Raw genomic sequence first — 24,428 nt, forward strand, 5'->3', positions numbered from 1 at the left:
TGTTGGGTTCTCTTTTATTTTGGCACCGTAGTCGAGCCATGAGTGTTTGGATGATGTAATGTTATTTATGTACTTGATTGACGTGGCGAGTGTAAGCCAACTATGTTATCTTCCCTTTCATTATTATATTACATGGGATGTTGGGAAGATTGCCTAACTTGGGACATATGCCTTCAATGCGACTATGTCTCTAAGTCGTGCCTCGACACGTGGGAGCTATAGTCGCATCGAGGGTGTTACAGGTATTGACGGAACTTATCTGCCTCGAAGCTCTCAAGATCGGCATTACGCACATATGCTTCAAATTCCTCCTTGATTCCTGCTCGAACCATGAAGTCCTCTAACGGCTATTCACAAGGCCGCACTTGAGCATCCCTTGGCGGTTCCTCGTCCGCATCGCGTATTGCGGGCCTGGGTCCTTGCTTTCTTGAAGAACCACCTTGGTACATTTTCCTAAACATATTTCTTCCTTTGAAAAATTTCTGAAATTTTTAGTAACTTCAAAATAAAAGTGAACCAAACTCAACAAAATTGATAGCAACTACTCCTACAGGTGCCTAGAGCCAATATCATGCATTAAAGTTACTTTTGACCACATAAATTTGACATGCAAGCTCAAGAACAGGGTCACCTAAGCAGCAAAAATTTGCAATGAATAAAGCACTAGAACAAAAACTAATCGGACCATTGGAGGAGTCACATACCAAAGAACAATCCCCCAAAGCAGTTTTGTGAATGGAGCTTTGAGCTAGGAGATCGAAAATGGCAGCAAGATGAGCTCGGACTTGGGTTTGAGCTGGTTGATGATTTTTTGGGAGGAAGAAGGAGCGTGTGGTAGCTGGAATAAGTAGAGGGGACCCACGTGGGGTCCATGAGGCAGGGGGCACGCCCTCCACCCTCGTGGGCACGTGGCTGCTCCCCCTGCTGTGTTTTCAGTGCCAGATATTCTAAAATATTCTAAAAAAATCATATTTAATTTTTAGGGCATTTGGAGAACTTTTATTTTTGGGGTATTTTTTATTGTATGGATAATTCAGAAAATAGACAGAAAAATGCTATTTTTGCTTTATTTAATATAAATAACAGAAAGTAAAAAGAGGGTACACAAAGTTGTGTTTTCTAAATTCATCCATCTCATGCTCATCAAAAGGAATCCACTAACAAGGTTGATCAGGTCTTGTTAACAAACTCATTTCGAATAATCATGAAACCGGAGAATTTTCAAATAACACTAGGTCACCTCAACAGGGATATGCATGTCCCCATCAATAAGAATATCATATTTCTTCCTGGCAGTAGGAAGAGGAAATTCAAAACCTCCAATAGTAATTGTTGAAATTTTTCCAATAGAATTGATACTGTGGACTTGAGGTTATTTCCTCGAAAAGTGTACCGTATGCTCATTACCATTAACATGAAAAGTGACATTGCCTTTGGTGCAATCGATAACAGCTCCTGCAGTATTCAAAAAGGGCCTTCCAAGAATAATAGACATACTATCATCCTCGGGAATATCAAGAATAACAAAGTCTGTTAAAATAGTAACGTTTGCAACCACAACAGGCACATCCTCACAAATACCGACAGGTATAGCATTTGATTTATCAGCCATTTGCAAAGATATTTCAGTAGGTGTCAACTTATTCAAATCAAGTCTACGATATAAAGAGAGAGGCATAACACTAACACCGGCTCCAAGATCACATAAAGCAGTTTTTACATAGTTTCTTTTAATGGAGCATGGTATAGTTGGTACTCCGGGGTCTCCAAGTTTCTTTGGTATTCCACCCTTAAAAGTATAATTAGCAAGCATGGTGGAAATTTCAGCTTCAGGTATCTTTCTCTTATTAGTAACTATTTCCTTCATATACTTAGCATAAGGATTCATTTTAAGCATATCAATCAAACGCATATACAAAAAGATAGGTCCAATCATTTCAGCAAAGCGCTCAAAATCCTCATCATACTTTTTCTTGGATGGTTTAGGAGGAAAGGGCATGGATTCCTGAACCCATGGTTCTCTTTCTTTATCGTGCTTCCTAGCAACAAAGTCTCTCTTATCATAATGTTGATTCTTTGATTGTGGGTTATCAAGATCAACAACAGGTTCAGTTTCTACATCATTATTATTGCTAGGTTGAGCATCAACATGAACATCATCATTAATATTGTCACTAGGTTCATGTTCATTACCAGATTGTGTTTCAACATCAGAAATAGAAATATCATTAGGATTCTCAGGTGTGTCTACAACAGGTTCACTAGAAGCATCCAAAGTCCTATCATTTTTCTTTTTCTTCCTTTTAGAAGGACTAGGTGCATCAGTATTAATTCTTTGAGAATCTTGCTCAATTCTCTTAGGATGGCCCTCAGGGTACAAAGGTTCCTGAGTCATTTTACCTCTAGTCATAACTCTAACAGCATTATCATTATTTTTACTATTCAATTCATTGAGCAAATCATTCTGAGCTTTAAGTACTTGTTCTACTTGAGTGGTAACCATAGAAGCATGTTTACTAATAAGTTTAAGTTCACCTTTAACACTGGCCATATAATCACTCAAGTGTTCAGTCATATAAGCATTGCGTTTCAATTGTCTGCCAACATAAGCATTAAAATCTTCTTGCTTAACCATAAAGTTATCAAATTCATCCAAACATTGGCTAGCATACTTAGCAAGAGGGATTTCAGCTTTATCATATCTATAGAGAGAATTTACCTTTACTACCTGTATCGGGTTATCGAGACCGTGTGTTTCTTCAATATGTGATGAATTAAGACCATGTATTTCTTCAACAGGAGGTAAATTCTTAACATCTTCAGCTTTTATACCTTTTTCTTTCATAGATTTATTTGCCTCTTGCATATCTTCAGGACTGAGAAGTAGAATACCCCTTTTCTTCGTAGTTGGCTTAGGAGTTGGTTCAGGAAGTGTCCAATTATTTTCATTGGTCAACATATTATTCAATAGAATTTCAGCTTGATCAACTGTTCTTTCCCTGAAAACACAACCAGCACAACTATCCAGGTGGTCTCTAGAAGCGTCGATTAGTCCATTATAAGATATATCAAGTATTTTCATTTTCCTTAAGGGGATGATCAGGCAAAGCATTAAGTAATTGGAGAAGCCTCCCCCAAGCTTGTGGGAGACTCTCTTCTTCAATTTGCACAAAATTATATATTTCCCTTAAAGCAGCTTGTTTCTTATTAGCAGGGAAATATTTAGTAGAGAAGTAGTAAATCATATCCTGGGGACTACTTACACAACCAGGATCAAGAGAATTAAACCATATCTTAGCATCACCCTTTAATGAGAACGGAAATAATTTAAGGATATAATAGTAGCGAGTTTTCTCATCATTAGTGAACAGGGTAGCTATATCATTTAATTTAGTAAGATGTGCCACAACAGTTTCAGATTCATAGCCATAAAAAGGATCAGGTTCAACCAAAGTAATTAACTTAGGATCAACAAAGAAATCATAATCCTTATCAGTAATAAAGATAGGTGAAGTAGCATAAGCAGGATCATATTTCATTCTAGCATTCAGAGATTTTTCTTTCAGCTTAGCTAATCGTTTCTTAAGATCACTTCTATCATTGCAGGCAAGAAAGTCTCTAGTAGTTTCTTCATCCATAACATAGCCCTCAGGAACAACAGGCAATTCATATCTAGGGGAGAATCTTCATCATCACTTTCATCAATATTATCATTTTCAATAATTTCATTCTCTCTAGCCCTAGCAAGTTGTTCATCAAGAAATTCACCAAGTGGCACAGTAGTATCAAGCATAGAAGTAGTTTCATCATAAGTATCATGCAAAGCAGAAGTGGCATCATCAATAACATGCGACCTATCAGAATGAATAGCAGAAGCAGGTTTTGGTGTCGCAAGTTTACTCAAAACAGAAGGTGAATCAATTGCAGAGCTAGATGGCAGTTCCTTACCTCCCCTCGTAGTTGAGGGGAAAATCTTGGTTCTTTGATCTGTCAAGTTCTTCATAATGATAAGCAGATATAAATCCCAACTGACTCAAAGAATAGAGCTATGCTCCCCGGCAATGGCGCCAGAAAATGTTCTTGATAAACCATAAGTATAGGGGATCGCAACCGTTTTCGAGGGTAGAGTATTCAAGCCAAATTTATTGATTCGACACAAGGGGAGCCAAAGAATATTGTCAAGTATTAGCAGCTGAGTTGTCAATTCAACCACACCTGGAAACTTAATATCTGCAGCAAAGTATTTAGTAGCAAAGTAATATGATAATAATGGTAACGGTAGCAAAAGTAATATTTTTGGGTTTTATAGTGATGGTAACAGTAGCAACGAAAAAGTAAATAAGCGAAAAACAATATATGGAAAAGCTTGTAGCCATTGGATCGGTGATGGAGAATTATGCTAGATGCGATCGATCATGTAACAGTCATAACCTAGGGTGACACAGAACTAGCTCCAGTTCATCAATGTAATGTAGGCATGTATTCCGAATATAGTCATACGTACTTATGGAAAAGAACTTGCATGACATCTTTTGTCCTACCCTCCCGTGGCAGCGGGGTCCTATTGGAAACTAAGGGATGTTAAGGCCTCCTTTTAATAGGGTACCGGACCAAAGCATTACCACATAGTGAATACATGAACTCCTCAAACTACGGTCATCACCGGTAAGTATCCCGATTATTGTCACTTCGGGGTTAACGGATCATAACACATAATAGGTGACTATAGACTTGCAAGATAGGATCAAGAACTCTCATATATTGATGAAAACATAATAGGTTCAGATCTGAAATCATGGCACTCGGGCCCTAATGACAAGCATTAAGCATAGCAAAGTCATAGCAACATCAATCTCAGAACATAGTGGATACTAGGGATCAAACCCTAACAAAACTAACTCGATTACATGATAAATATCATCCAACCCATCACCGTCCAGCAAGCCTACGATGGAATTACTCACGCACGGTGGTGAGCATCATGAAATTGGTGACGGAGGAAGGTTGATGTGACGATGGCGACGGATTCCCCTCTCCGGAGCCCCGAATGGACTCCAGATCAGCCCTCCCGAGAGAGTTTAGGGCTTGGCAGCGGCTCCGTATCGTAAAACGCGATGAATCCTTCTCCCCGATTTTTTTCTCCCCGAAAGTGAATATATGGAGTCAAGGTTGAGGTCGGTAGAGCATTAGGGGGCCCACGAGGCAGGGGCGCCCGCCCTGGGGGGTAGGGCGCGCCCCCACTCTCGTGGACAGGGTGTGGGCCCCCTGACGTGGATCTTTCTTCCAGTATTTTTTATATATTCCAAAATAATTCTCCGTTGATTTTCAGGTCATTCCGAGAACTTTTATTTCTGCACAAAAATAACACCATGGCAATTCTGCTAAGAACAGCGTCAGTCCGGGTTAGTTCCATTCAAATCATGCAAGTTAGAGTCCAAAACAAGGATAAAAGTGTTTGGAAAAGTAGATACGATGGAGACGTATCATAGTGTTATGTTGGTGCAAGCAAGCAAAGTGTACACTCCAATTATTTTTTAAGCTTTCAAGGTGATTATGAAAGATCAATGGCTGCATGTTGTAGAGTATTGGATGGAAATAACAAATTTGCGGTTGCTATTGGGAGTTTGCACGGTGATTTGCAGTTTGAGGAGGAGCGCATAGTGATAGGTGATCCTTCGACCCAAACGGTTTCATGTAGTTGTGGAATGTTTAATAGAACAGGGATATTGTGTGGGCATGGTCTAAAAGTTCTTGATTTGATGAATATAAAGACATTGCCAACACATTATCTCTTAAAGAGATGGACAAGAGAAGCGCGCAATGATAGTATACAAGATAGGCAAGGAAGGAACGTGATGTAAAATCCAAAATTAGAAGCTCAACTTCGATACAAGGATCTGTCTCATAAATTTCACAATATGGCACATAGAGCAGCCAACTCTCCAGAATGTTGTGTGGTACTCGAAAGTGCACTTGATTCCGTTGCTCCATGCATAGATGAGTTACTCAATGCAACCCTTAGTGCTATGACCAAACCATATAAAGACAAATAAAATGTTGACCCAAAAGTGCAGCAAAGAGATGAGTTACTAAGTTCTGCACGGTTGAAGAAAAAAGAGGTTCACTCATCAAACTTAATGAGAAAGAAAAATTGGCTTGATAAATTTAACAAGTGGAAGCATAAACCAACTAAAGCTACCACACCAATAAAAAGGGGAGCAAAGGTATGCTGCAAACGGTGCATGATATGTTGTATTATTCATTTGTAAACTAATTACTATAAATTTTCATTGGCAGCAACACAAGAAAAAGGTTGGTGTGCGGTAAAAGAAAAACGGTGGTGTCCAGCCTCAAGTACAAAATGAGAAGTATGAAAACGACAAAGGAGCAAATTTGGGGCTTCAAGGGGACAATGGCATCACCAGTTTCACCCAACTGTTGATGGCTCCACCTTGTGATGATGTTGATTTGTTCTAGCATGCAAGTTCGTTAGATAGTATTTTGGACATGGTTAACTATAGTATTTGGGGGCTATTATATTATTTTGTGGCCTAAGTGTACAAGTGAAATGGCCAAATTTCCACACTTGAACGATTGCTTCTGAATTTGAATGTCAAGTGGTACTAAATTTCAATGACAAGTGGTTCTGAATTTCATTGAAAAGTGTCTTGTTGTCCTTAAGAAATCTGAAGAAATACCGTGGAAGGATGGCAACATTGTTTGCTATTTCTCTACAATTTCTTGGTTCATTTATTTACATAACTCTGTACCTTGTCTCTTGTAATGTATGTACAACATTTATTCGGTGTGTATACGGTAGCAAATTTTCTAATGTATGTATAGTATTTATTGATGTTGTTTTTATTTCTAACTAACTGAAAATTGCTATTTGTATTGCTAACTAACTGAAAATTAATATTTGTATTGATAACTAACTGAAGAATTGTTGTTTGTATTTTCTAATGGCTGAAATCATCCAAGTCTAAAGCATTTTTCTTGTTTTTGTTGTGCTGGATAGATGCCTAGCAGCAAAGTCTGGAGCATATTTCTTTGTCTTATATGGTTCACTAATAGCACTACTTGCTGAAATTACCTGATGCATTTTTCTTTCTCTGCTGCCACTAATCAATTCTGCACTATCCGAAGCACTTTTGTTGTTTAGTTGTGTTGGATGGATGCACATGCGTAAGTGTGGAGGATGCTTTGCTTTAGATCATTGCTATCCATTGGAGAGAAAATATCCGGCGCTACCAAGCTTTAGGTGCTACTGTGATACAAGCTTCTCGGCCGTCGGATTCTCGGATCTGGTGGCTCTCAATAACTCTACAATATTTGCAAAAAAAACCTACAAGGAGTCTAAAATTCACGCATAGGTCTAGCAGATCCAACAGCTCACGGATGTCATTAAATATAAGAATCCAACGGCCCAGATGCCCGTATCATGGTAGCATTTAAGCCTTCGTAGCACCAGATACTCTCCCATCCATTGGATATGGTTTGGATGGCTGATACATGGCCGAATGTTACAGCGTGACTGCACAGAGGGAAGTCACCTGATCCTAGTGGACCGAGATCAGGTGACTTCCCTCTGTGCAGTCTTGGATGAAATGGAAGTCACCTGATACCCAGTCCAAAGTTGAGGGCATGTCCAATGTATTTAACTCAATTTTATAATCTCTACTCCTAATGGAGGAGTTGGTAGCCTGGTATGGTCTTTTTTCATCCGGTTTTATTTCATCTCATCTCTCACTACCCCTTTCGCTGGTTTTTCTCCCTCCTGTTAAAAAATCAAATCGCATTAGGAGGATCTTGTTTCGTGCATGCTTTGGCAGGTGCTAATTCAATTCAATTACATAAATCTCTACTCCTAATGGAGGAGTTGGTAGCCTGGTACGGTCTTTTTTCGTCTAGTTTTATTTCGTCCCATCTCTCAATACCCCTTTCGCCAGTTTTTCTCTCTCCCGTTAAAAAACCAAATCGCATTAGGACGATCTTGTTTCGTGCGTGCTTTAGCATGTGCTAATTCAATTCAATTACATAAATAACAGGTAATTAAGAATTCAAAAATCGCATCATATATATAGTATCACCTTCCTAAAAGACAGACATAAGATTTTTCTTGATAACCTTCCAAAACAAAATCAGATATTCCAGCATAACAAATCACTACTCCGGCGCGCTATGCCATTTATTATTATCTCTATTATTAAATGGCAATCACAAGTTTCCTAATACAATCTCTACTCCTAATGGAGGAGTTGGTAGCCTGGTACTGTCTTTTTTCGGCCGGTTTTATTTCGTCCCACCTCTCACCACCCCTTCCTCTGGTTTTCCTGCCTCCCGTTAAAAAACCAAATCCCGTTAAGGGGATCTTGTTTCATGCTTGCCTTGGCAGGTGCTGATTCAATTCAATTACATAAGTAACAGGTAATTAATAATTCAGAAATCGCATCATATAGGTGAGATCACCTTCCTAAAAGATAGACATAAGATATTTCTTGATAACCTTCCAAAACAAAATCAGATATTCCCGCATAACAAATCACTACTCGGGCGCTATGCCATTTATCTACTATTAATTGGCAATCACAAGTTTTCTAATACAACAAAAATAACATATCTTTTTTCTTATGGGCGTACGATCAACAGGCTCTCGGCGACATAGCCGAGGACTGTGTGGCAACATGGATAACGACCACGATGAGCTCGCGACATGGGCGATCTAGCGTTCACCATGATGGATGACAATTATGCTCTACAGGATGTACACACGCCGACTGCTGTTGAAACGTTCGTGGGTGAGGACAACATGACACAACATTGATCAGATGGTTCATGATATTGTAGAAAAGAGGGGTATTCCAAGCATAAGAAGGAAAAGGACGAGAAAGAAAAGGTGTTCCAAGAAATAAAACAAAAAAATAAAGAAATAATATTCTAGTAAACAATTAGGAATGAGAACTAAAGATGTCAAGGAATGAGAAAGAAGAAGATGAGGCGTTGATGATGAACACACTAATGTTGACGTGCTGCTGGTTGGCGAAGTGGCTAGAATTAGAAGATGCAAGGAAGGACGAGAAAGAGAAGAACGACAATTATCCCTTGTAGCAATGAATGGTACATGGGTCGGAGGTGGAGCATATTGATGACTAGGAGTGTTCATATTTTAACTCGCATCTGACGTCAGTGTGCATTTACAAAGTTGAATGGACCTTTGAGAATGATTTCTATAGTTACTTGTTGTTTTATGTCAACAATATGTGTTAGGTTAACCCACTTTGTTATATTATAAACATGAAAAATTCCATCCCTGTTGCAATGCACGGTGAAGATGAGGTGGACGTCATTTGGTTTTAAAGAAAGTGGCTCCAGCGAGAAATGTCCCGCTGCAATGGAAAACCGAGTGGGAAGGGAAGGTTTCGATAGAAAAGGGGAAGATGCATCATGGGATGAGCTTTTTGTGTTGGACCCGTATGTTGAAAATAGTATGGTAGATAGCCCGTAACAACGCACGGGTATTCTGCTAGTAAATAGTAGTATAAACCACGAGTTGGACAGAAGCTCTGAAAACAAAGAGGCGGCTCGCTGTATAAGAGAAAGAGAATAGAAAAATGGGCAGCTCGATCAAGTGCTCCACATGGACAAAGCAAGTCACGCCACGGCGAGAACAGGAGACTTTGCTCGCGCTCCTCTTCCTCCGATGCCATCGCGCCGCGTCGCCGTGATCGGCGCGGGGGCCGCGGGCCTGGTGGCGGCGCGGGAGCTGCTGCGGGAGGGCCACTCGCCAGTCGTCTTCGAGCGCGCGGCCGGCGTCGGCGGCACCTGGCTGTACGATGGCGAGGCGTCGGCGGAGCCGCTCGGCGCCGGCGGCGTCCACGGGAGCCTCTACGCGTCCCTCCGCACCAACCTTCCCCGCGAGTGCATGGGCTTCCTCGACTTCCCCTTCGTCGCCGACGAGGACTCCGTTGACCCGCGCAGGTTCCCCGGGCACCAGGAGGTGCTCCGGTACCTCCAGGCGTTCGCTCGGTGGTTCGATCTCCACGGGCTGATCCGGCTCGAGACGGAGGTGGTCAGCGTCCGGCGCAGCGGGGACGCGAGCTGGAACGTGTCGTACTGCAGGAGGAAGCTCGCCGGCGCCGACGCTGGCGGCGAACTGCAGGAGGAGGAGGAGCAGTCGGAGGTGTTCGACGCCGTCGTCGTCTGCAACGGCCACTTCGCCGAGCCCCGCGTCGCCGAGAACGCCGGTAAGCTAGTATGCACGTAGTACTGCTCAGTGGTCGGCGAAGTTACTGGTAAAATTTTCATGACGGTCGATCCATGAACGATGTGCAGGCATAGACGGCTGGCCCGGGAAGCAGCTGCACAGCCACAGCTACCGTGTGCCCGACCAGTTCCACGGCCAAGTCAGTAGTATCATCCTGAACGGCCTTAATTTCTTCTTAATTTTGTGATGAACTTTGCAACATGCATGTATCATATTGGTAGGTCGTGGCCATAATAGGATACAACCCCAGCGGGATGGACATCTCAAGGGACATCGCCAGCGTGGCCAAGGAGGTCCACGTCGCCATTCGAGCGGCGCCTGCCGAGAAGATGCAGAGCAGCACTGCCCATGCCAACCTGTGGCTGCATCCCATGGTATATTAATACCAACTGGTGCTAGAAAATGTCGTCGATCACGCCCAGATCCAATCCTCTAATCACATGGAGCTACATTTTTTTTTCAAATGGTTGGATGCAGATCGATGGTGCCGAGGAGGACGGCAGCGTGGTGTTCCAGGACGGCGGCAGGGTGAAGGCGGACGCCATCGTGCACTGCACTGGGTACAAGTATAGCTTCCCGTTCCTGGAGGATGACGAGGAGGCCGGTGTCGTCGCCGTCGACGACAACCGTGTCGGCCCGCTGTACAAGCACGTGTTCCCGCCGCGGCTGGCCCCTCGCATCTCCTTCATCGGACTGCCATTCAAGGCGATCCCTTTCCTGGTGTTCCAGCTCCAGAGCAGCTGGGTGGCTGGGGTTCTGTCGGGGAGGATCGAACTCCCGCCGCCGAAGGAGATGATGCAGGACGTGGCGGCATTCTACACAGACATGGAGGCCTGTGGACGCCCCAAGAGGTTCACACATGACCTCGGCGCAAGCCTGTTCGAGTATGAGGATTGGTTGGTTGAGCGGTGCGGGCTGGAGAGGATCGAGGAGTGGAGGAAGGCGATCTATGTCGCGGCCAGAGGCAGGGTGAGGGACCGGCCCGAGAGTTATCGGGACGAGTGGGACGGGGATGCCCAACTGCTGGAACAAGCGCACCGTCATCTCGCCAAGTACCTCTAATGTACATTAAAATAGTGATCTAAGCGCTCTTATATTTGTTTACGGAGGGAGCATATGATTCTTCGATCTTCTCCGCAATGGCAATAACTTTTGTGCCTGACATCAAGATTTGAGTGATGAAGTGAGTGCAAAGCAGAAATAGGACACACAAATATGGGAAAAAAATAGAGAATGTGTGAACTAAAATTATATCAACAAAAAAGTGACTAAGCAGGCCAAGGAAAAAAAATAGAGAATGCACCAGCCGGGAATCGAACCCGGGTCTGTACCGTGGCAGGGTACTATTCTACCACTAGACCACTGGTGCTTTGACGAGTGATTTATTTGAACATCCCACCAATTTCAGATCTAGCAAACCTTTTTGGAGAAAAAAATATAAATAGGTACCCACTTTGATGAGTCCATTTACATCCTTCAACACATTATGCCGCCAGAAAGAAGAAAAGGATCCTAAACCAAATCATGGAACTCGATCTTGAGGTGAGCAAGGAAACCTGTAGACCACAATGCATTTGTTTTTCACTTCTCTTCGTGGCCATATACATCACTTCTCTGTCAATTACAAAATTATGCATAGGGACAGAAGAAAACTTTGAAGATCAAAGAGCAGCAATCTGTGCTCGCATCGTAGATATGGTAGCTATCCTGTAGACATAATTCTGTCCACGGATGGGGGACATAGATTCGACAGATAGCTGGTTGAGGATGCCAAACATGGGTGCAATGCTTGGCTGTGTAACAAATTCATTTCGATTTTGGTTCTAGTTTCACTTTTTCTTTCTTTGGGTTAGTTATAAAAATGAAAAACGAAGGCAACTATATACATCACAAAAGTGAATGCAATCTTGCATATGGCAATAATTTCTATGAAAGATATATGATACTCTTCACAATATATAAGACATTTTTGCGAACCAGATCTTGCTTACTCCGTTCAAAATCAAAAGGGATTGAACAAACAGCAATAGAAATAACATGCATAGAAGGAAGTGGGAATTCATGCTGTTTCCTGTTGAAAAAATAGCAATTGAACAAACAGCAATAGAAATAGCATGCGTAGAAGCAACCATATCTTGTTTCCTGTTGTGCCCCTGCATTGGAACGAAAATGAACATATGAAGATCAAATATAAGAATTCATTTCCTCAAAAAAAAAGAATTCAATTCACATAAATTAACATCCAAATTCTCTGTTTCCAAACATAAGACATCTTGGCAGTTGCCAAAAATTTAGGAACACAGGTACTACTATACAGTATATGGAACTGTTCGACTGAAAATTATACACGCTTCCAGATACAACATCTTTCAACAAAATTACAATAACTAGCAAGTAATAAGGGTATTTTTCCTTTGCTGCGCTAATTTAGAAGGCCGTCACTAAAAATTGACAAGGGTCAATGTCAAGCTCCTTTTCATACCAAACATGTATAGGAGGTTAAAATGCACCAAACTTCAGAAACATGATCTTACAACTGACTTGAATGATTCCACTGACAGGAAAATGGCTCAAACAAATATCTGAGATGCAATCTTTATATCATCCAGCACAAAGGAGCTTGTTGTGCATAGACTAGTACTGAGTAGAAATAGAGGGTCTCAAAAAACAGTGTTTCACGACTGCACTTACTTCATGTGTCAATGATTCCAAAATAACATATCTGGTGCAGGCTTTTTGTATTTGGAAATAAGAATTTTTTATCTAGCATCCAGTAATTTTATATATGGCCCTTCATAATTTTGAGATACAAATTTTCAGTTTAGAATGGTACAAATTCCATGCATGAATGAGTTTCTGACCTTCTAAACTACGCACACTTACAGAAAACTGAACTTGTAAGTTTGGGCAAGAAATTCCAGAAGAATTCGCCACAGCAAACTGAACCTGCAAGACAACCCATACATATGAACCCTGTTCAAAGTTTTGCACTGTCCAGATTTTGGTCCTTCGGACCATGGTACCATGTATGCAGCTTCAAACTGTAAAAACAAGAATAATAACAAGATTTAGGTCTAGATTTCAACCATCTTTTTTCTAGATAACAGAATATTCAGTTAAGAGTCAGCATGAGTACAATAACCCTGAAAAAGGTAACTAAGAGGAACTGTCCAGTAGTAGACAAATAACAAGAATCATCCAGTGGAATTGGTCCACAGCAACATCCATCCTACCCATTCTGCAAAAAGAGCATCAGAGTCCAAAGGCAGGCTGTATGATGATATAAGAAAATTCAACCAAGTGACCGAGATGAGATGACGCTCTGCTTCAAACTGACTGTCGGCTCACTTATAACTTTAAGCAAGGCTTATTCTTTCACTCGGGTATGCACAACCATCGGGTTGAGTTTATCCAGAGCATCAGCCGTCTTACGCATTGTGCAAGAGGGTAGCAGCTACCACAGCTGGACGGCGGGATGGATGGATGCTCTCTACAAACTCAACGAGAAAATTGGCTCCCAGCTTCAAACTGATTATCAGCTGAATTAGCTCTAAGCGAGGCTCCTTCTTTCAATTGGTATGCACAACCATCCGGTTGAATTTATCAATAGCACCAGCGCCAAAAGGCAGCAACTACTACCACCAGAGTTGAATGGCCGGTGCTGATGCTATGGAAAAATTCAACCAGAGGATTGGCTCCCTGCTTGACTTACGACCGACGGGGGTATGTCACCAACATCGGGTTGAAGCTATCCATAGCACCAGCCACCTACCCACCGTTGGGCAGCATCAGCCACCATTGAATGGTAGGATGGATGATGCTATGGACAAATTCAACCAGAGGATTTTCAGTTCTACTGATACATAGTGGAGCTTTCTGACCTTCTAAAGAATTTTCAGTTCAGAATCGTACAAATCCCATACATAGTGGAGCTTTCTGACCTTCTAAAGCTTGCACACTTACAAAACTAAGATGCGCAGAAGACCCCAGGTTAGCTGCAAAAAATTCTAGCAGAACTCAAAAGACAAAACACAAAAGACAACCAAAACACATGAACCATGTCACAGGACATTGTACAGACACCTTAAACACCAGGGAAATTCTACTACTTTCAATCCAATAGACTCCTCCCCTCTTCATCACCTTTGCACTGTCCAGATCTTGGTACCTGGGACAATGGATGCAGATTATAACTGTAAAAACAAGGAGTTCATTAGGTCTAGATTTTATAACTTGTTTAAAACTAGAGTCAGGATGAGTCCAACAACCATCCATAAATCAGGCAACTACTGCATTCGGGTGTACACAAATATGAATCATCCGATGGAATACATCCGTCCTACGCAGTATGCAAAAGGAGTATCAAAGTCTATTGGCACTTCTTTTGTGGATAATAGAATATTTAGTTAGAGCAAGGCAGATTCAAATTAGAGTACATAACACTTAATCAGGCAACCAAAGGGAACTGCGTCCAATTATACGTCCAGAGCAAACATCCATCTTACCCTTTCTGCAAGCAAAAGGAGTCTATCAGAGTCGATGGCAGGTTGTATGATGCAGAAAAACTCAGCAAGGATCCTTCTTTCAATTGGGATGCCAACCATCTGGTCGAGTTTACCCATAGCATCAGCCATTGCACACATCGCGCAAAAGGGCAGCGGCTACCTCGGTAGAACAGCAAGATGGATGATGCTATGGACAAGTTCAACCAGAGGATTGGCTCCCCGCAGTCGACGATGGACCGGTTCGGCCGCCACCAGGGCACTCTAATCCCACCGGCCTGGATGTGCGCGGGAGCAAAGCTTCTTCTTTCAATCGGGTATGTCACAACCATTCGGTTGAATCTATCCATAGCACCAGCGCCGAAAGGCAGCAACCACTACCACCGCCCGCAGTTGAACGGCCGATGCTGATGCTATGTTCAAATTCAACCAGAGGTTTGGCTCCCTGCTTGACTCACGACGGACGGGGGTGTGGCACGAACAATCGGGTTGAAGCTACCCATAGCACCGGCCATCCTACCCACCGTGGGGCAGCAGCTGTCGCCGTTGAATGGTAGGATGGATGATGCTATGGACAATTTCAACCAGAGGACTTTCTTCTCTATGCCTTATTACTTCGGTGGCGGAGGGCGGCGGCGCGCTGCCGTCCAGAGCGCGCCCGGACATCGGAGCGGGCTGGTTCGGCCGTCGGGCGAACAGGTGGTGCGCGTCCGCCGGGAAGGGCGCCGTCCGTGGCGTGGGGGGCGTCGGGGCGTAAGAGAGAGGGCGGACGAACCTCGACCCGCTGCAACCCGTCGTCGCAGCCGCCGGCGAACAACACGGCGCGCTGCCTGAATCTGAATGCGCGCGGGCGGCCGCCGCCCTCCTCTCGTGGCGTGGAGCTCTCGGGTTAGGGTTAGGGTTTGTGGGATGGGCGCTGCCATATATATGCACGGCGCCGCTCACCCCCGTCCCGTCTCAACAACCCTCGCGTTTTGGAATGACGGCCCAACAGCCCACGCGCACTCGTTCCCTTTTTCTTTTCTTCTGTTGAGGCATTCGTGCACTGGTTTATCATCATAATCATCGTTTTCACGTATTTTGAAACACCTTGCCTAACAAAAAAACGTATTTTGAAACATCTTGGTGTAGTTAACAAATGTTCACATATATTTCAAAACACCATTTAAATAAAGCATTTTTCAAAAAATTAAAATAAAGTGTTCGTGTAATTTTAAAAGTGTGCACTCACTTTCTAAGATGTTCATGTAATTAAAAACAATGTTCGCATGTATAAAATATGTTCATTACATTTACAAAAAAATCATGTATTAACAAAATGCATGTATTTGCATAAAATGTTTTCTTTGTAATGTAATAAAATTGTCATGCTTTAAAACATATGTTCATACAATTTCAAAAATGGCCATGTATTTTTCTGGCCTGCAACAGTAGAGCATTGCCCACATACAATAAAATTGTATGGAAACCAATCTGTACATTGTGGCCTAGGGCAAGCCAAATCTAGCTAAAAAATTAAAAGGGCATGGTACATGTCCGCCGGCTCATCTTTTTGAAAAGATCGGCCAGCTCGCGGGCTGTCTGATATGGCATATCAGAGGTCTTGTTGTAGAATTTTTTATTTTTTGCAACCCGGATTTTGTTGCAAATTTTTTTGTCATCTCCACCTTTTTGCAACATAACTGATGTCACGGGAGAAACTTCTGCAACATTGGTGATGTTGCAGAAGTTGCAAAAGAATCATCAGGAGCCAAGAGCATGTCTCGTGGGATACGTGTTGTGCGAGTGAGGCGGCGGATGGGAGCCAGAAAATTAGCCAGTTGAGGGGAATCATTTCCTAAAAGAAAACACATGTAAACATAAAAAGGAAAAACTAGATAATTACAACTTTGTACTAGGCCATAATTTGAACCGAGGGGTCATTTTCTTCTTGATTAAATATCAAACTAAAGTGAGCTCCCTTATACAGTCAAACTGGTTTGTGCAATTTAAAATGCTATGGAGAAGATGCCCTCCCTAGCTCAACCCATGGTTCGTTAGGATCCCGTTACGTGAATTACCGATCCTCTTTGTGATATTTTTGGATCCAATGTTCTTGGTTTCCTCGGCGGCCAACAATGGGGATTGGTTTGTCTTTATTATGTGTTTCCCTTTTCGTTTTTGGTTACAGTTCGGTTCCTTTCCTTTGTGCTTTTGTCTCAGCTTTTCTGTTTTCTTTCGGTTTTTAATCCTTCTTTCTATGTTTCCTTCTTCTTTATTTGTATTTATCTACCTTTTTATTTTATAATTAGTTGTTGCACAGTAAATATTTTCCCAAATGTATGAGGAACACTCTTCAATACACTAGGAACATCTTGTCAAATTTTCATAATACATTTATTCAATATTTGAACTTCTTTTAACAATATTTTGATGAGCATATTCTCGGATTTCTTTTCTATTTGTTCACAAAATTTATTAACCTTTTAATATAATTTTAGTGGGAAAAAAGGGCGACGTAAATGGGCCACTCCACTTTTGGTTCATATAGGCTTTGTCGTATTGAGCGACGAATAAGAGGACTCAATGCTATCTTAGCTAATGTAGTTTTTTTTTTACCCTGCCTTGGCTAATGTACCTCATAGGGCCTCGGGTATTGAGTTTGGTTTAGTTTGCATGTATGGTGATCCACAACACCGGTAAACCAAGGCTGTCCAGGATTAGGTTGTGAATTTATTGACAAATGATATCCTATATCTAGGCAAGCCGATGACATGTACGGGCGACATGAATGATATCCTATATCATATTGACAAATGCAATGCTAACGTAAATTATTATTGTATGTCGGCCTTCTATGCCTTGATTAAGAATCGTGGTTTCTTTGACATTGGTTATAGTGGGTCAGCTTATACTTGGCGCAATAGTAAAATGCAAACAATGATGCCATGTTTAGGACTTGAGCCTGATGGTTTAGTTTCACCACAAAAAACACAAAGTTAAGTTACGAGTTCAAAATTATCTTCATAGTTACAGGAGGCTGTAATAAGACTGTGGAAGATAGAGCATGCATGTCGTGAGAGAAACCACTCACGGGATTTCAGATAGGACTGACACCTAGCAGGAAAATTGTCATATTCTTTTGAATTATTTGTTCATGCTATGCTTTCTAGATTCGTCGTACAATATTATTTAGCGGTACTAGAAATACTTCTCGTTCACCAAGTTGGCATTAGAAGTCCCCTCATGGAAACAAGCATGTGTATCTTTTGTTTTCGTCTTCTCTTCCACATTAAGAGTGCCAATGAAAATTGAAAACAGAAACTTGTTGTCTCCCGTGCTTCAGAAAAGTAGCAAAATTCCTCGACGAACGATGAAGCTTGACAATTAAAACCTCTTGACAATAAACTTGTCCGGTAAACACACGGCTCAAATGGTCAAGTGCCTTAGTGAGTGACTTATCTCATGAGTGTGCTCAACTACGAAGCAGTCATCACCCATCTTGTTGTCATGGTATTGCCCCATGACATACAAACTCACTTTATGCGTCCAAGAGCCCAAAGATGACCTCCCACGCATCCCATATATCCTTATCGCCCATAATGATCATGAAGGTATCGACACTCTTGTGGCTAAAAACACTTAGAATAGCACCTCCAAAAGGATGTCTGTAGCCTGGAATGCTTGCTAAGCAGTCCTTCTGGCTTGCCCTTGGAGGCATGAAACAGGTGGTGGTAAGCTAAAGAACTACTCTCAGAAGCCACCTCTTTTAATTCGCACCGTCACGCACACTAGACTTGAGTGTCACATCAAAAACAATTTGAGGAAATTGCCTACACATATCAGGTTTTTGAATTGTTGAATACTTGAGCAAATTCTTATTAAGTTTAATCTAGAAACGCGATTTATAAATCATGACTACTAGATTAAACATGATGACCGAACCAACAAAAAATACTTGACATCAAAACATGTATGTCAATAAAAGTACCATCTCTAGATGAAACACGTAGGAAGAGACGAAGTGACAACGTCTATGGAGGAGTGACGAAGCGAGCGTGTACATGCCCTCTTCTCAAGCTCTTGGTGATGTGTGAATGAGTTAACCTTGTATGTTGGTCTAACACACCTGAGGGAGTCCTGGATTAGGGGGTGTTCGGGTAGCCGGACTATACCTTCAGCCGGACTCCGGGACTATGAAGATACAAGATTGAAGACTTCATCCCGTGTCCGGATGGGACTTTCCTTGGCGTGGAAGGCAAGCTTGGCGATGCAGATATTCAAGGTCTCCTACCATTGTAACCGACTCTGTGTAACCCTAACCCTATCCGGTGTCTATATAAACCGGAGGGTTGTAGTCCGTAGGACATCAACTCCATATACAACAATCATACCATAGGCTAGCTTCTAGGGTTTAGCCTCCTTGATCTCGTGGTAGATCTACTCTTGTACTACCCATATCATCAATATTAATCAAGCAGGAGTAGGGTATTACCTCCATCGAGAGGGCCCGAACCTGGATAAAAACATCGTGTCCCTTGTCTCCTGTTACCATCCGGCCTTGACGCACAGTTCAGGACCCCCTACCCGAGATCCGTCGGTTTTGACACCGACATTGGTGCTTTCATTGAGAGTTCTTCTGTGTTGTCGCCTTTAGGCCCGATGGCTCCCTTGATCATCAACAACGATGAGGTCCAGGGTGAGACTTTTCCCCCCGGACAGATCTTCGTCTTCGGCGGCTTCGCACTGCGGGCCAATTCGCTTGGCCACCTGGAGCAGATCGAAAGCTACGCCCCTGGCCATCAAGTCAGGTTTGGAAGCTTAAACTACACAGCTGACATCCGCGGAGACTTAATCTTCGACGGGTTCGAGCCACGGCCGAGCGCGCCGCACTATCTCGAGGGGCATGATCTAGCTCTGCCTCCGGACAGTGTCCTGGAGGCCGCACACGCATCGGTTCCGACCCCTAACTCGAAGCCTATTGCGCCAATCGAGGATGAGCGGTTGGACGTCACCTCGGGGGCTGTGATCTCAAAGGCGATCGAGCCGAACGCCAGCCCCGCACTCTGCATGACCCGTGACTCCGAGGATCCGGACTCCTCCCCGGACTTCGAACCCCCCGTGCCCCTGCCAATCGAATCCGATTAGGCGCCGATAATGGAGTTCACCACCGCGGACATCTTTCAGCACTCGCCTTTTGGTGACATCCTGAATTCTCTCAAGTCTCTCTCTTTATCAGGAGAGCCCTGGCCGGATTACGATCAGCGAGGATGGGATACGGACGATGAAGAAGTTCAAAGCCCACCCACCACCCACTTTGTAGCCACTGTCGACGATTTAACTGACATGCTTGACTTTGGCTCCGAAGACATCGACGGTATGGACGACGATGTAGGAGACGAACAGGAACCAGCACCTGTAGGGCGCTGGAAGGCCACCTCGTCATATGACATATATATGGTGGATACTCCAAAAGATGGACATGGCGATGGAACAGCGGGGGATGACACCTCCAAGAAACAGCCAAAGCGCCGGCGTCAGCGGCGCCGCTCTAAATCCCACCAAAGCAAAAAACGGTGATTCCGGCACGGGAAATAATACTACCCCGGATAGCGCCGAAGAACACCCACCCCAACAAGATTCGGCATAGGAAGATGGAGAAGCCAGCCCTCATGAGAGAGCGGTAGACTGAGAGGTCGAGGATGATAATTATATGCCTTCCTCCGAAGACGAGGCAAGCCTCGATGACGACGAATTCGTCGTACCATCAGACCCCGCCGAACAAGAGCGTTTCAAACGCAGGCTTTTAGCCACGGCAAGCAGCCTCAAGAAAAAGCAGTAACAGCTTAGAGCTGACCAAGATTTGCTAGCTGACAGATGGACTGAAGTCCTTGCGGTCGAAGAGTATGAACTCGAATGCCCCTCCAAGAGTTACCCAAAGCGCAGGCCGCTACCCCGATCAGAGGAGGAAGCACCTACATCACCAGCGCACGACATGACAGACCGGCCACCTCGCGGCCGCGACAGAGAGGCCTCTCGGCCTTCCACCCAAGCCATGTTCCGACGCCGCTCAACTAAGGCACGGGAAAATGCGCCAGACCTGCGAGACGTACTGGAGGATAAGGCAAGACAAACAAGATCGATCTACGGATCGCGCAGGCGCCCTATGGCACGTGACGATGATCTTCACTCCGGATACAACAAATCCGGCCGGGCCGAACACAACAGACATAGCTCTTCCGAGCTGCGTCGTGATATAGCCCAGTACAGAGGCGCCGCACACCCGCTATGCTTCACGGATGAAGTAATGGATCATAAAATCCCAGAGGGTTTCAAACCCGTAAACATCGAATCATATGATGGCACAACAGATCCGGCGGTATGGATCGAGGATTATCTCCTTCACATCCACATGGCACGCGGCGATGATCTACACGCCATCAAATACCTCCCGCTCAAACTTAAAGGACCGGCCCGGCATTGGCTTAACAGCTTGCCAGCAGACTCAATCGGTTCTTGGGAGGACCTGGAAGCCGCATTCCTCGACAACTTCCAGGGCACTTACGTGCGACCACCGGATGCCACGACTTAAGCCACATAATTCAGCAGCCAGAGGAATCGGCCAGGCAATTCTGGACATGGTTCCTAACAAAGAAAAACCAGATAGTCGACTGTCCGGACACAGAGGCCCTAAAAGCCTTCAAGCATAACATCCGCGACGAGTGGCTCGCCCGGCACCTGGGACAGGAAAAGCCGAAATCTATGGCAGCCCTCACGACACTCATGACCCGCTTTTGCGCAGGAGAAGACAGCTGGCTAGCTCGCAGTAACAACTTATCAAAGAACCCTGGTAATTCAGATACCAAGGACAAAAGTGGCAGGACACGTCGGAATAAGCAAAAATGCTGCGTTAACAGCGACAGCAATGAAGACACGGCAGTCAATGCCGGATTCAGAGGCTATAAATCCGGTCAGCGGAAAAAGCCATTCAAAAAGAATACCCAGGGCCCGTCCAGTTTGGACCGAATACTCGACCGCTTGTGCCAGATACATGGCACCCCTGAAAGGCCAGCCAATCACACTAACAGGATTGTTGGGTGTTCAAGCACGCAGGCAAGTTAAGAGTCGAAAACAAAGACAAGGGGCTGCACAACGACGACGACGAGGAGCCCAGGCCGCCGAACAACAATGGACAGAAGGGCTTTCCCCCACAAGTGCGGACGGTGAACATGATATACGCAACCCACATTCCCAAGAGGGAGCGGAAGCGTGTGCTACGGGACGTATACGCGATGGAGCCAGTCGCCCCAAAGTTCAACCCATGGTCCTCCTGCACGATCACTTTTGATCGAAGGGACCATCCCACTAGCATCCATCATGGCGGCTTCGCCGCATTGGTTCTCGACCCAATCATCGACGGATTTCATCTCACAAGAGTCCTCATGAACGGCGGCAGTAGTCTGAACCTGCTTTACCAGGATACAGTGCGAAAATGGGCATAGATCCCTCAAGGATTAAGCCCACAAAAACGACCTTTAAAGGCGTTATACCAGGTGTAGAAGCCAACTGTACAAGCTTAGTAACACTTGACGTGATCTTCGGATCCCCGGACAATTTCCGAAGCGAAGAGTTAATCTTCGATATAGTCCCGTTTCGCAGTGGCTATCACGCCCTGCTCGGACGAACTGCATTCGCAAAGTTCAATGCGGTGCCGCACTACGCATATCTCAAGCTCAAGATGCCAGGCCCTCGAGGAGTAATCACGGTCAACGGAAACACTGAACGCTCCCTCCGTACGGAGGAGCACACGGCGGCTCTCGCAGCGAAAGTACAAAGTAGTCTTCTTAGGCAATTCTCCAGTCCGGCCATTAAAAAGCCAAACACTGCCAAGCGCGCCCGGAGTAACCCACAGCAGGACCGCCTGGCACGCTCTGAGCAAGCGTAGCAATGCTGCCCCAACCCCAGCTCTCGCGACATAGCGAAAGCAGTGCCTCGCGTACATAACTACGCCCTTGAAATACCATGGGCACAGGGGAAGGGGCACAATAACGGCATGCCCAAAATACGGCTTAAAACGTACTAGGGGCTGCCGGATTCTTTTTTTAATTTTTTTCTTACTTTCAGGACTCCATATTTCGGACGACCTATTCGGCAATTCGACTGCCGCACAAACGATGCAAGATCCAGGGAGGCAGACAAGCCATGCCGCATTATGGAACTCCCAGGTGGTCTCTGTTATGAGCAGTATACCTGTTTTGAATATAATTCCGCGGTCTACCCCTGGTCAGGACATGTTCAATAGTCCAATATCTTTTTGCTTATCGCACTATTTGTATCGTTCGGCTTTGATAAATAGCCTCTCTATAAACAATGCATAGCTTTTTGTCTATTTTTGCATTATCCTCTTTTCACATATATGTTTATTAAATGACATGATTGCACCCGTACACCATGGTACGGCAAACACGCCAGGGGCTTCAGTACCCCTTATTATGGTGTGAGAAGTCCGTACACTTTCACAAGTGCGGCACCCCGAACTTATAGCACTATATGCATCGGCTCCGAATCATAATTTGGGTCAATAGTTGGGTTTGCCCGGCTCCTATGTTTTGGTGCCTTACGTTCCGCTATATCGGCTAAGGTAGCACTAGGAGAACCACTACGATTGTGCCCCGGTTCAGCTGGGTTAAGCACCTCAGTGGAGAAAGCTAAAACTGACTGTCATGATGAGGCGAGAGACCGGTCACTGTTCGAGAGGTTTTTCGAGTTCCTAAAGACTTATGCCGCTTCGAGCGAGGAGCTGGCTTTGTCCGACCAAGGCGTGGATAGCGCCCCGAACTCGGTATTCCGAACTAGGGGCTTCGCCGAAATTTAAAATTATAGAGTTCCATGGCTAAGTGAGAGTGTTCAAGCATTATAGTCCGATTGCCTGGTTCGTTGTGCTGAGCGCCTCCCTCGAAGGACCCAACTATGGGAAAAAGAGCGCTCAGGTTTATCCCGAACACCCCAGCACTAGTGGCATGGGGGCAGAAGCCGACGACTGGCCATCTCTCAATTTTTTGATAAACGGCCGCACAGAAAGTAATATTTTAAATTCAATAAGCATCGCTTAGCGCATATGAACAAGTTTTCAGCGCACAGGATAAACACGAGCGAGTTCATTCAAAAATCACATCCATGGTACATTCATCCGCCACAAGGCGGGCACCTGCAAGAACATCCTTGTAGTAGTTCTCGGGCTTGCGATGCTCCTTCCCCGGCGGCGGCCCGTCCTTCACAAGCTTCTCACCGTCCAGCTTACCCCAATGCACCTTTGCACGGGCAAGGGCCCGACGGGCACCTTCGATGCAGACGGAGCGCTTGATGACCTCGAGCCTCGGACAGGCCTCCACCAGCCGCTGCACCAGCCCGAAATAGCTCCCAGGCAAGGCCTCTCCGGGTCACAGCCGAACTATGAAGCCCTTCATGGCCTGTTCGGCCGCCTTGTGGAGCTCGACCAGCTGTTTCAGCTGGCCGCTCAAGGGCACAGGGTGTCCGGCCTCAGAATACTGAGACCAGAACACCTTCTCCGTCGAGCTGCCCTCTTCAGCTCGGTAGAATGCGGTGGCGTCGGATACGCTGCGGGGAAGATCTGCAAATGCCCCTGGAGAGCTCCGGATTCGGGTAAGTAACAAGTAGTTTAC

The 24,428-nt window shown here is 44.5% G+C and overlaps 1 protein-coding gene, 1 long non-coding RNA gene and 1 other non-coding gene across 3 annotated transcripts; 1 reads left to right on the forward strand and 2 right to left on the reverse strand.

Annotated features, from left to right (window-relative positions):
* The first annotated feature begins 9,638 nt into the window (after positions 1–9,638).
* On the forward strand, positions 9,639–11,344 carry LOC123106073 (flavin-containing monooxygenase FMO GS-OX-like 4). The gene is made up of 4 exons (XM_044528279.1): positions 9,639–10,244; positions 10,333–10,403; positions 10,486–10,638; positions 10,742–11,344. Exons 1-4 carry the CDS (start codon positions 9,701–9,703, stop codon positions 11,324–11,326), a joined length of 1,353 nt encoding a protein of 450 aa, XP_044384214.1. The 5' UTR covers positions 9,639–9,700; the 3' UTR covers positions 11,327–11,344.
* Positions 11,345–11,562: 218 nt separating this feature from the next.
* TRNAG-GCC (transfer RNA glycine (anticodon GCC)) lies at positions 11,563–11,633 on the reverse strand. The gene has a single exon. It is a non-coding gene; the product is annotated as a tRNA-Gly (tRNA).
* Positions 11,634–12,470: 837 nt separating this feature from the next.
* LOC123106074 (uncharacterized) lies at positions 12,471–15,647 on the reverse strand. The gene is made up of 2 exons (XR_006451192.1): positions 14,533–15,647; positions 12,471–14,432 (listed from the first exon to the last, which is right to left on the reverse strand). It is a non-coding gene; the product is annotated as an uncharacterized lncRNA (long non-coding RNA).
* Between the last annotated feature and the right edge of the window lie 8,781 nt (positions 15,648–24,428).

This window comes from Triticum aestivum, chromosome 5A, assembly GCF_018294505.1.
Source record: "Triticum aestivum cultivar Chinese Spring chromosome 5A, IWGSC CS RefSeq v2.1, whole genome shotgun sequence".
Lineage (NCBI taxonomy): Eukaryota > Viridiplantae > Streptophyta > Magnoliopsida > Poales > Poaceae > Triticum > Triticum aestivum.

Bases quoted from the DNA above. Each gene is read 5' to 3' on its own strand.
- LOC123106073 (XM_044528279.1), top strand. From the start codon at position 9,701: ATGCCATCGCGCCGCGTCGCCGTGATCGGCGCGGGGGCCGCGGGCCTG. The intron at 10,404-10,485 runs GTCAGTAGTATC...TCATATTGGTAG, and splicing joins CCGACCAGTTCCACGGCCAA to GTCGTGGCCATAATAGGATA. The intron at 10,639-10,741 runs GTATATTAATAC...GGTTGGATGCAG, and splicing joins ACCTGTGGCTGCATCCCATG to ATCGATGGTGCCGAGGAGGA.